Genomic DNA, 13,338 nt, shown 5'->3' with positions numbered 1-13,338 from the left:
AATTCAAGAAAATCGAATTATTGGCATTGATTAAATTACGCAATGCAAAGCGTAAGCATGATAGTTGGCATTGTTCTTGTAGGTGGTGTAGTTTTGATTTTAATAATATCTGAAACTTATTTTCGCTGATGGAGTGTTTCTCACGTTTTTAGGTATCATTCGTCGAGGTACCCACGTTCCTTCATGTATCGCTAATTAATGAAATATCCGACAAACTTTCAAATACCTAACCCCAGTTAATTGGACGTTTAAACCACAACACTGGCAGTATTCATAATTAAAACGATAACAGTGAAGATAAAAACTGTTATCTAAATACTCTTAATTCTTTTGTTCTGCGTCATTAACTACAATAGGCTAAAAATAACTGCAAAAAATGACTTCATTTTTCAAAAAGGTAACTGTGGGTACTAATCGACTAGAATAAAATATACTAAGGAAACCCATATTTGCAAGCTAAGCCATACAAGCGAACATACAAGGCTCTATTTTCGCTATATTGCCAGGTACAGTTTGATAAAGTAATTGAGTAGTGTCGAGTGACCACCGGATATATGCCTTTGTGAATTTCAAAGGCTGGCTAGTTGTATGAAGTATTGGATTGATGGATCAACTCGATGATATTCACGCTTATTCATGCACGGGAATATATTCCAAACGTTTGTTAAATATTTCCAATCATTTTTAATTTGGCTACAAGTTCTCAGTAGCAAAACGTTGATTTAAGAAAAATTAAGCACGCCATGTTAAACACGTAGAGTCACCCTCGAAATAACTGTATATGAAGGTTTTCTGACGACTATTTAAAAACTTTTATATCTACTTTATGTTAAACACGGTAATTCTCCATCATAATTCTAGCAAATATTTGCTTAAAGTATACGAATTGCTATGTGCCGAAACTATATTTACTTAATACTTAAAATTTTAAATTATTCACCTAGTAGCAAGTAGTAAAAACAAATAAATCAATGTTACCAATGATCACCAAGCTTTCAATCGACAATGATAAACCCGTTCTCCCTACACACTCACTGACCCCATGGAATGCGTTTAGATTTAGATTGCACTCAAGCAAAAGTAGAAACTGATATTGCAAAAACTGGCGAATACACGGTACGATCCTTCCAATCTATCGAAGAATCTGGGCACACGCAATATTCTACAAAACAATGCCGATATTGCTTCATTCACGAAATTACAGCACGAACGAGGCACCTGTTGTACTTTTCAAGCGAACTACTATCAGTGAGGCCAAAACATACGAACGCGAACCGGCGCCTATGAAGAACGACTAGCGGCTAGCGACTATGGTACTATCTGTGGTACTATAGTGTCAGCTGATCGCTTGGTGGGAGCGCTGGCCCGAGACGGAATATGCACCAGCAATGCTCGTTATTATCATATTTTCCTTTCCAAGTGCGATGTTATTACAGAATACCGTTTTGATCAGAACTTTTGTTGTCAATCTCTAATACGAACGATTCAAAAGTGCTTCGAAATATCAAGTGAGCAAACACAATTATATTAGAGCGGCTGCATCACTTTTACCTGCATCGGGACTAATTTGTTAACGTTATTAGTTAAAATTGTCGTAACGTACTGGTACCCGCTTATTAAAATTTTCACTTCCAGAGAAAGTCTGGCGTTCACGAGGTGTTCGTATGGGTGATGCAATTTTTATAATAATAATCTTCTGTGTTATGAAAACACCTTCAAAAAATCTACATATTACTTCAATGTTCGACTTATATCAACAAAAGGAAAGATGAAATTACCAACATAAATGAACAAATATAGACAATATGGTCAATAAAAAGATGTATTCACAGTTCTATAAGAATATAGAAATTTTATATGTCTCTTTGTAAACATAAAATAGGGAATATTAAGCACTACAATGCAACACATGCTACTTAGCATAATAGAATATGTATTCTATATAATAAATATTCTATTACCTTCCATTACTAATAAACAAGAAACACTTCAAATCAGAGTAAATGTCTTCTCTGAAATAGGGCTAATAAAATTCCAAAAAAAGATTCAAGAAAGACTGGAGATTAATGACTGCTACATTTTAAGTGGAAGAAATGCAGGTAGAGCTCAAAATATGTATCTCCAGAGGTATCCAAAGAGGCGTCAACCTGGGCACGCAATATTTAATAGGCTTAGAGTGAATCTACTTAAGTATGGATCATTTGAAAAGAAAACCAGAACACGCAGAATTAATGAAGATGTTGAAAATTATGTTGGAAGTGTTGTTGAAAATCCTCGCATCTCACTGCGTCAAATAGAATATAATATTGGTATACCTAGATCGACTACTTATTGGGTCCTAAAGAAAAATAAATTTAAACCGTACCGAGAACATATTAGCCAAGGTCTTAGAGATGGTGACACTGAGAGGAGACTTCATTTTTGCAATTGGTTTTTAAGAAAATTTAGAGCAGATCCTGAATTTCCTCTTAAGAGTTTTATGGTCTGATGAAACACATTTCACAAATTGTGGAATATTTAACAGGAAAAACAACGTATACTGGGGACTGACGAAAATCCACGAATGAACCGGGAATTGAGACATCAAGTCAAATGGGGCTTTAAGGTATGGCTTGGAATTCTTAATGGACATATGATATTTGTAACTTTTGACAGAACACTTACTGGGGAAAGATATTTAGAGTTTCTACAGCAGAATATCGCACAAATGATTGAAGATTTACCATTGGCTACTGTAGCTAACATGTGGTTTCAGCAGGATGGGGCACCACCACATAACTCATTAGTTGTTAGGCAATATCTAAATGATACGTATGGAAATAATTGGGTTGGAAATCGAAGCCCTGTCAGTTGGCCAGCACGCTCCCCAGACTTAACACCTCTCGATTTTTTTTGTTTGGGGATATGTAAAAAATAAGGTTTACTGCAGATCCTACGATACAGTAGCAGGGTTGGAGGGTGCAGTTGTGCGAACTATTCAAGAAATACCTCCAGATATGGTAAAAAGTGCTTGTATGTCTGTTGTTAAGCGCTGTAGAGTTTGTGTTAATCATAATGGAGAAATATTTGAACAGTTTTATAGGGATTAGGATTTTTTTATTAGGATTAGTGATTCCTACTCATAGTGAGTAAAGGTACCAATTCCTTCGTTGTGTTTCTTTGTTATTTTTGATAAAACCTATGGAATTGTAATTGCGTTAATACTAAAAAAAAAACGTATTAAGTTTTTATTGTCCCATTAAACAGAATACGTCGTACATTACTGCTCTTTGATTCGCAACACTAAAGTACTTGTTTCTAAGCCTACTAAGGTGAAAAATGTTTTTATTTATTTTTCTTACTTTGGTAGGTCCAAGGGCACCTTTGTGATACATGGTTAAAAAACTTTTTTTTATTGTCTATTCGATGGCACCAAAATCCAATATGGCGGCCATAAGAAATAACAAAGTTGGATATAATTTCTCGAAATCTATAAGGCCTGGAAAAATTCTGAAAACGCCATTCAATTGGCAGTTGTCGATAATAAAGAACTGCCAAATTTGGTACAATTTACTCAAACAGTGAACTCATAATTTATGATTTTCGAAAATCGCAGTTTTCAGTTTTTTGCTCATATTTTGACAACCCCTGTACATATTTTTAAATTTAGAACATTTTCTGAATGGGCACAAAAATGCGCTTCTTTTTTCTAATTTGAGTTATCTTGTATCTCTTACCGCTTCCATAATCCCCATGGAACTCACTTTATTTGGGACACCCTGTATACGTAACGGCCAGTAGAGTATTTAGTAGGCCTTAAGTATAAAGTTTCGGCAAGTCTCGAATTCAGTTTCAAAATATTATAGATTTTGTCGTAATTTATTTAGTACAATAAAACCTAATCGATTAGTATCTCTGCTCAAAATTAATTACGTATAAATTAGTAGAAGACCTAAAAGTGAACCAGGAAACGAGAGAGTGCTTTTTTTATTTACATATTTTTGGCGTGGATGCCGGAATGCTTAAAAAATAAATTGAACTGTCAAATCAGAATCAAAACTGAATTAGATGCAGCGAAAGTTAATTACACGTATGCAACAAATTCTGAATTTACATTGGTAAAATTGGTAATTAGAGAATTAATTTACCATTTATATAGGTGCTTTCTATTTTGCATATTTGTCTAAAATTTTTTTGCCACTTAATAAACATGAAAATAATTTTGCTGTAAGTGAATATTTTTTTTAAGAACAAAAAAATGTTATTAATCTGGGTATCTACTGTAGCTTAACATTTCTCTGCATTAAGGCTCATCACAATGATCTTCTGATTTTTGCAGGTATTTATTCTATGAATTACTGTTTTGATAGATAATATGCAGCCTATCTGTGATCTAGAAGAAATAAGAGTACTATTTAAAAGAAATACCTACACATCATTACCAGGATTCGAGAATACACAAAATGTTTGAATATGTATTGCTGACAATTTGGTGAAGGTAATTTTTCCTTAGTTAAATCAATCGAAGATACACAAACTATACAAATATAGTTGAATATGTATTGGTGATAATTTGGCGAATGAATTATTTTCTCAGTAAAATTAATCGAAGATAATAATAAGAAAGGTTACCTATTATCCCAAAAAAAGACCATATTTTCAGTGAAAACCTCATTCGAGACAAAAACAAATAAACAGAATGCCTTCATTAGCCGTCAAATTTCGCGAACTTCAATAATTTGATCCTATGCACTTATTGATCAATATTGACATGGAAACGAAGAAATTAGCCAACAAACGGCCTGTATTTCATTGTTTTCCTGGAAATTATTTTCGAAATAGAATTATCAGTATTGTAAGTAGTAAATAATGAAGATTTTTAAGCTCCCGTCATCAACCATAAAATGTAATTCTTGCGCCTTCACCATGCAGTGTCAATCGGGTACCTGGCACCTGCACGTATTGTAACCATGCTAACTATTGTTGGTTGCCTATAACCTCACGTTTGACTTATACTTCATTTCAAATACCATTGAATAAAATTAAAACATACAAATGATGCCGATAAAGACAAGGAACTGGCGATACGGTTAATGTTTCTTTTCCTATAGGCGAAATTTGAAATTCGAGGTTTTCGTTTCAGAGTTTACATCATATTTCTAAAGCAAAATGAGAGTAGGTTAGACAAGTAGATATAGGGAAATGGGGTCAGAAGCTATACTTACTTAATCCCTCTTATTGTTTAAAGCGTTGGAAGGAATTTAAAAAAATTATCATTGACCAGTTGCCCTAGTCTTGCCCATAAAATGTGTTTGTCTAAAACTTGTCTTCCCACTGCAATATTTGGATAATTAGTCATTTAGTTTATCACTAGGAATAAATACAGCGTGGAAGCAATACCTGTTAATATACAACTCTGCTAGCAGGTACTTGTGTATTGTGAATAAGTACTTATAGTAGAATTCGAGTGATAAGAAATACGACGTAGGCGAATGAAATTGCCGCAATTTTAGCACTCCTTTTTTATTTTGTGTGTTTACTCATTACACATCAATTGGGATAAATTGAATGTTTTTTTTTTGTGTCAATACAGACAAACTTCATTGGAAATTACGTACAAAAGAGACACCATCCCATGCAAGCAATATTCAAAGATTACTCATTTTCACAGGCTTTTACGACATTATATTAATTTAAATCGCATTACCATGCTATTCATAGATAATACTCCGATTGCATTTAAGACTCGGTTTATGGTGATTTTAAGTAAACCTTTGTTCGTATGATAATTTCATAAATAAATATTAAAGAATCATACTCAGTGGAGGCGCAGGAGGAGAATGCTCTTTGAAACTGCACCTAATGAAATCAAGTTTGGTGTTCTCTGTTTTAAAATACAACACAAAGACTGGGTAATAAGAGTACTGGTGACGAGCGACACTGGTTTTCTCCGATTGTGATTCATCATGAGGTGTCTCGGATATTTCATGCGCACTTCATTGGCTGCGGTTATTTAATGCACGTACGCGAAAGAATGTGATTTTTCACAGGCGTTAATAAGGTGAGACCTCCTGGAGATCCTACAAAAATCTTATCTTTCAGCCAAACTATAAATAAGCACATTTTTCACAGTCGACCTTCTTGGAGAACTTCGTTAATTTTATCATTAATCACTTTAACAAGCACGACTTAGAATCCAACAATTCGAATTTTTATCTCATTATATGCAATTTAATCGGGAAGCCTTGGTAGTGATGAGCTCTCTGTAATAACCTGTTATATCTACGTTAAATATTTTACTCAAGTGCAAAGTAGAATAATTAGATTATACAAAGATTTTAACAAAAGAGAGCGTAGATGTCTTTATTAATACGAATATTATTGAGCTTCAGGCGGGAAACAAAAAAGTGTGTTTCGGTCTGTAGGAGATAGGCAGGTAGCCGTTTCAAAGGAAGCAGGTGCAGCCCATAAAGGAAGGGAACATCAGGTCGTTCTGCAAGGCTGATTCGAAAAAACCATCTTTAGTTATCCACCCCGAGTTGTGAGTGGCCCTTGGGTGATTTAAAGATCCAACAGCACCAACAAAGATAATAATTATTTTTTAACCTATTTAGTTCTTTGTTGTTCGCCTTCGTCAGAGTTGGTATTAATTATAACAATTTCAGTAGTTTTTACTAAATGAAATTTTACATCAGGCAGATGAATTGGAATTGTATTGTAAGGGAGGTAGAGGGTTTTCCCATTAGAATATTTGGTGAGAATATCTCCGATTAGAAGATTAAGGGAGGGTTCTTTCCATTAGAAAACTGAGGAGGAGGAACGGGGTCTCTTTCATTGGAAGATTAGAGGAGGGTCTCTTTCACTAGAAGAGTAGGGGAGGAGGAAAGGATTGTTTTCCATTACAAGATCACATCTGAATACAAAAGAAACTGACCAAAATGAACGACGAAAATCTCGGAGAAGACAAGCCAGGTGCAGATGGTCCATAGATGGCCGCAGTGACGGTCAAAATCTCTCAAGACGACTACTAACAATTTTCTGTGCCATCTGTTTCGAAGCAAAGAATTCGAGATCTACATAAGAAAATCTATTATGGCCGCTGCACCGGACAAAGGAGCACTGTCAAGATCCAATTTCAGATCAAGGGTTTGAAATTCAAATAAAAAGCTTCTTCAAAGCAAAATCGTAAGTGGTAACTGGTGAGTAATGAAAAGGATTAATTACATTTGTGAGACTATTAGATAGTACTTATTGCATTTCAAATATTGACTGTAAAAAAGTTTAATGAGGCTGGCGACAAATCGAGAGGAAATAACACAACTAATACGTGAGGCACAACGACCTAATAGGAATTCGACTTGGAAATAATTAGTAGAAAACAATAATAAATGTTTCCTGGTCTGGTCTGGTCTGTGATTCAACCACAAAGGAATAAAACGTTGTCCAACTCGGATCGCAGGAATCTACCACGATGACTCAAAAAGCCAACAATAAACAAAGTAACAATGGTATTGTATATTAAAGACCACTCCACATTACAACTTCAGGCAAAGAAATGAATGGAGTGCATTAAGCGAATATGCACGTGCATATGAATTATAAGAACAAACGATCGCCGTCCGTTTCTTAGTTGTTGAGAAACTGGGGCAGTAATCTGCAATTTTTAAAAAATTAGAAACTCTTTTGCAGGTCTATTACTCAACGATCTCAGTTTCATTTTGTACTTCACAAAATCCACAATTAACCGGAAAACTTGTTTACCATTGAATAAAATTAAAACCCACTTTTTATACAGCCCATATCAGGATGACTATTCAGCCATTGTCTTCTATTTAAATTAATTGCAATTTGATTACAAGACTAATTTGGATTGATTTGACCTTTAAACCAGCTTTTTATGATTCCTTTAGAGGTTTTTAAACGTTACATGTAGGCATAGAGCATGGATTTTCTCAGGCTTTAACGTTAATGCCGAAGCAATTTTAAAGCAGTGCGCACGGTAGGTATACTTGTATTAAGACAAATGATAGATATTATTAAAATTCCTATGTATACAAGTTAAAATGTAAGTCCGTTATGTTTGCAGTTATACTGTAATAATTTGTGGTGTAAGAAATGTTAAGCAGTATCCGCAGTAAACATTTTAAGTAAAAATAAAATATAACCTGAAACCAACTGCTACAACTACAGACTAAACTAGCTCACTCTTGTATTTTATTGGAATTATGTGGGAATTGGTATTAGTCACGTTTATATCTTTAACCTTGAGAAATTTAAACTCAATTTAAATGTATGTAGACAACACTTAACTCGATTGATATTTTAAATTTTAATGTTTCGAATTTAATGATAATCCGCTCATTGGTATTACGCAAGAACATCCTTTCAAAAAAATTTTGGCCATGACTAAGCTTTGCAGAACTGTGCTGAGTGGTCTTGAGGAAGATCTATGACATGATGGCCCTAATGTGCGATCCGCCCCTGGTTTCCGGTGCTACCATTATTGTTCGAAGGTCATTTTAAAATAATGTCTGAAACACTTAATCGTGCCAACAAAAAATTGTTTTGATCATGACGAAGTGATGACTGTCTTTTCAGATTAGAAGATATTATTGTCAGAAATTACAAAAATTAAAGCCAGGCTTACTGCACACTAATGGATTATACCGTGTTTATGAGATGGTTAAAAATGATACCTTCGTATTAAATCGATTTGAAATTGACTATTTTGGATAAGATGAGTTTCTTACTCTTCTTGTTTGGAGGCGAGAATGAGGTAAACTTATAGGCAACCTTAACGACATGTCAACTGCAGGACTCATATTCGGAGCAAATACTCCATCCAATATAAGGTAAAATTTTCGAAGCACACATAATGATACTGATCTATAAAATGACATGAATTGTTGAAACTTTAAATACCATTTCAACCCTGCAGAGCCAGGAAAGGATCTAATTACGTCTTGAAAACTTACTTATTTTAACGCAAAAATAAAAATCTGGCAAGTTCGGAATTTTGCAGATCCCCAAAAATTAAGAACCGAAATTAAATCTGAAATTATGATACGCCCCTCAACCAAGTTGTATATTATTAGTTCTCATACGTAGCTACATCAGTTATCTGAGTCTCGTATCAAAAACGTGTGTGGATTAAACAATTAATGAAATATTTTCTTTTTAATTCGGAACGGTTATCGCTTCTTTAGTGCGCTACTAACAGTTTGATTATGAGCCATATTACCGCACTGCTGTGGTTATTTTTTCTCTGTTGTGTTGGCTACGATTCGCACGTAATTTAAATGGAAAATGACGTCACGAAACGTCTTCGGCAGTGCTGTCAACCAAACATTTGACAATTTAAAAAATAGTAGATACTTCAAATTTATATTTTTTTTGTTTTCATTAAAGCTGTTCGACCTCAATAGAAAAAATAATATAAGATGCACGTTTCGTAAGACCATTGGCACCCTCATCAATTGCCAACTTCTGGTTTTGCAAACTTGGATGCGTGCGCCAATGTGCTGTTTTATGAAACTGGTGCCTTAATTATTCAGCTGATCATTTTTTCCTTTGTTTATACCTTAAAAGGATTCATCCTCCTTTCATTCCGTACTTTACCTAGGCATGTTGAGCAAAACAGTATAACAAGTGTGACTGGACACACGACCATGCAAATATCATGTCGAATGACCAGCTGCCTTAATCAGCCCCATTTCCCTTCAAACTCGTAACGGTCGAAAGATCTGTGGTTGAATTGAATGGCTAATTTATAAATGCTCATAACAAAACCAAACATTTAACCACAATCTTAATTGTGAATGAAAAATTTCCGGTTCATCAAGTTATTTAGCATGAGTAATACTAATGGAAAAATTACTTAACTGAAACCGAAAGGACCTAACAATTGTTACCTATGACAAAGCAAAAGCTAAGCTTTTAAAAAGATTAGCAACAGACCCCTTATAAGGTTCACGGCCAGTCAAATCCTACATGCCTGCATGCAAATGTCTTCATACTGAAACCGTAATTTGCGAACTGTGGCTGAACTGAAAGTCAAAAGTGCCTTGATGACTTCAGACTAAGTCAATGACAAATTATGTCTCTTTAAAGAAGTACCCACGTCGAACAAATCAAATAGATTCCTAACTAAAAATAATGGGTGCAGCCAAAAAACGATCAAACCTAAGAATTTATAGCTTCCAGTATAACAGTCCAAAATAAATCGACTCAAAACTCCAAGGCAGGTCAAAAGAAGAATGAAGTCTGGCCGCTTTTCGCCCAGAGGTCAGGTATGGATACACCCACAAGCCAAAATTCTTGGTATTGTAAAGAAAAAGGAACGATTTTACAGCTATGCCCATCAAAATATCGGATTTCATGAGACAAGTGCATACAGCAGCACGTGCAAATCATGGCAAGGGTCGGATTTCATTTTAGCCTTGTTCAGATGGAATGCAAGGAAAAAAAGGGCTGTATAGTCATTATGAGTCACCATTAGTGGATTTCATAAAAATTCCCAAAAAGGAGTCATATTTCATCTCCGAGTATGATTACATTAAAATGCAAATTATTCAAAATAAGCTTCTCAATAGAGTCGGACTGGAACCCTTGTAGGAACCTTAACAAACAAACATGCAACTACAATTTCCAAATTTCCATTGTTGTCAGAGTTCTTTTTATTCCACTTGAGTGCCTACTTTGAATTTACACCAAGGAATCGCTTTTTTGTGTATGTAAAGCAGGCGTGTCCACCTTAGTCATGCATTGAATTCGGTATGAGCAATCGATCCAACTTGGAATTCTACGTTGTCTTGATTTAACTTTTTAAAGAATAATGACGCTGAGAATAGTGAGAATGACGCGAGCTGTATTATGTTTATGTATGGCGGAATTCTTCTGCGTGGCATGCGTGTGGGGGAGTTTGGAGATATGAGATGCGCATTCTGATCAATTTGATGAATTGAGTTAACATCCTAATACTGCTGATGCAGCTACAGAAATGAAGTAATTTGACTGCTATAATTATTATATTACTTAAATGGGGTGTAGATTAATGTTTTTTTTTTTAATAAAAACGCGTTTCATATTTGGAGTAAGCACGAGATTTGGGGTGAAATCAAGGATAAACGTTGACATGTTGCAAGGGTTCCCAAAATGTCCCTTATTTGATCAGATTAGAAAGCCTTATCACAACTTTTCCAAGCCAAAATATTTCTCTGAGCATTCCTAGGATGGTTTAGTGAAGTTACTGTATAGGTAGCATACAGTGTCCTGATTTCTAAAAGTAATTTTAGCATTTGTCCATTTCTAATGGTGATTCAGGGAAAAATTAAGATAAAGTTTAGAATTTTAGTTTTTTCTTTGTTTAAGAATTCAAAAACAACTTCATACATCTGTTTGAATCATACTCCTTAAACTATTCCTTGGACTCCATTTAACTAAGTCTTTATTAATTAAAATTTACAAGCTCCCCATGCTGGAAATCCTTGGACACAATGTATGTCATCATTACAGGATGACATAAATAATGATATGAAAAATCTAAAAGATGTCAAAGATATCAAAGTTGCTTTTCTTCGAGTTATGACTAAGGATCAAGACACATATTTAAAAATCACTCAATTGACTTTTCAATCATAATCCGTTTTGTGCCAAAATCAAAAGTAGAGAGAAAGCAGCTCCTCTAAGTGTGTGGAGTGTCATCACCAGAAATGTCAGTTACATTTAAAGTGATTTAATTTTTTTCAGCAAATTTGGTTTGATAGTTTTCTTCAATTGATCACATTCACATGTTTTTATTTTTTTATGTGATATTTCAGAATATTTGATTAAATTATTAATATACAGGTTGTTCAAGGTGACGGTGTGCAGCATGGCGACCTTATGAACATCAACAGATAATTTGGTTAAATGGTAAGAACACATTCAAATGTATAGTCTGGAGGGTATAATTCAAATAGATTTATAAAGGTATTTTTAGGTTTTTAAGTTAAATATATTTTTTTTAATTAAATTTTTGAATTTCATTGTTGTTGTTTTTTTTCAACATGATGAGAAATTGACAAAAATTAAAACCATTTTTTCATTGGATTTTTTGTTTCCCAATATCCATACATCATACTTCCATGGAGGTTTACCTCTCGTTTAGTTTTGACCATGCTGATCATGTTGTTCTGAATTACATAATGAATGGAGCTTAGAATGGAGTTAACAAAGTTTTTTTTGGCATAGTAGCATGGGAGTATAACAGAATGTGGACTCTTTGTGTCCACTTATTTAAAGGAGATACAGGTAGCCAATTATTCAAATGTTATGGCCTTTGTAGGATGGACTTCCTTCCAAAGGCTCTTATTCATAGTGTCTACCATCATTTTAATGGTAAAAGCTAATAGTGTAAAACCTGCTGTTAAAGCTATTATTTAGTTTCTGCTTTTCACTACCCCAATAAAATTTAAATTTAAAGTTATTTGTCCTTGGACAGTTTACTAAAGCTAACATAACCTAACTTATGTGACAATACAAACAAAACTTACCTTGCCAGTAGCCTTTTTGTAGCGCAAAGTAGATTCCCTTATCAAGTCCCTAACCAGGATATCTCCATCCCCACAAGGTACCACAACACGAACACTTCCAAAACACACCGTTACCTTCATTTTAAACTTTAAAAAACCCACGGAAGGTCCTTCAGATAGTGCAATGATGACGCCATGCTCCGGGCAAAGCGAATAAACAACCACCTGCGATTGCTTTAAGGACGATTTATTAGTACCATTTTAGTGTTTAACCAATGCTTTTTAATCAATATCTTAATTTTTTATTTCTACGGCTGTCCCGCACACCATTTTTCAATCAAAACAATACGGGAGGAAATTTCGAAGCATCCACACTACGAAAGTATTTGTACCAACTAAAAAATTTCAAACGAGTTTTTTCCCCCTCTTTTACTCTCGGCTTGATGGCCAATCAGAATTCAGAGAAATAATCATTTTCATTCAAATGTCAAATGGCCAAGCATGATTGGAATGTCGGCCCTCTGACGACCAGGTAAGGAAACAATTGAGGAATTTGAACTGTTGAAGGCCATGCCTGATGCCAAATTTAAAAAAACAAGTTTGATGTTTTTATATTTCATACAAATTTTCAGACGGCCATGAATCAAACGTCGAAAGATGCATTGAGAGACCAATGGAAATACCTCAGTATCGAATGAACTTACTCATCGAAGGTACAACGAAATTTCGTATATGCTCACGTGGCAACCTAGTAGTGAGAATGGCATTCAGAGCAATTATGCAACGACAGGCGTTATGTCGACCTATAACGCGCTATATGAGGTTCTACACGTAACAGACGAAGATA

General features: G+C 34.6%; 1 protein-coding gene across 4 annotated transcripts in view; it reads right to left on the bottom strand.

Annotated features, from left to right (window-relative positions):
• baz (bazooka) overlaps positions 1 to 12,893 on the bottom strand; it is a 33,408-nt gene extending 20,515 nt beyond the window's left edge. For 3 of the 4 annotated variants that reach the window (XM_066404747.1, XM_066404748.1, XM_066404750.1), the window contains exon 1: positions 979 to 1,298. Coding sequence is in view for 1 of the 4 variants with exons in the window: in XM_066404749.1 (XP_066260846.1) it covers positions 12,513 to 12,632 (120 nt within the window). In the remaining 3 variants the exon portion in view is untranslated. Of the gene's footprint in view, positions 1 to 978; positions 1,299 to 12,512 lie in introns of those variants that run through there. The other variant, XM_066404749.1, reaches the window with a different exon arrangement.
• Between the last annotated feature and the right edge of the window lie 445 nt (positions 12,894 to 13,338).

The sequence above is a fragment of the Euwallacea similis genome, chromosome 36 (assembly GCF_039881205.1).
Source record: "Euwallacea similis isolate ESF13 chromosome 36, ESF131.1, whole genome shotgun sequence".
NCBI lineage: Eukaryota > Metazoa > Arthropoda > Insecta > Coleoptera > Curculionidae > Euwallacea > Euwallacea similis.
The sequence above is the reverse complement of the archived record's forward strand: the minus strand, read 5'-3'. Positions and strand labels throughout refer to the sequence as shown.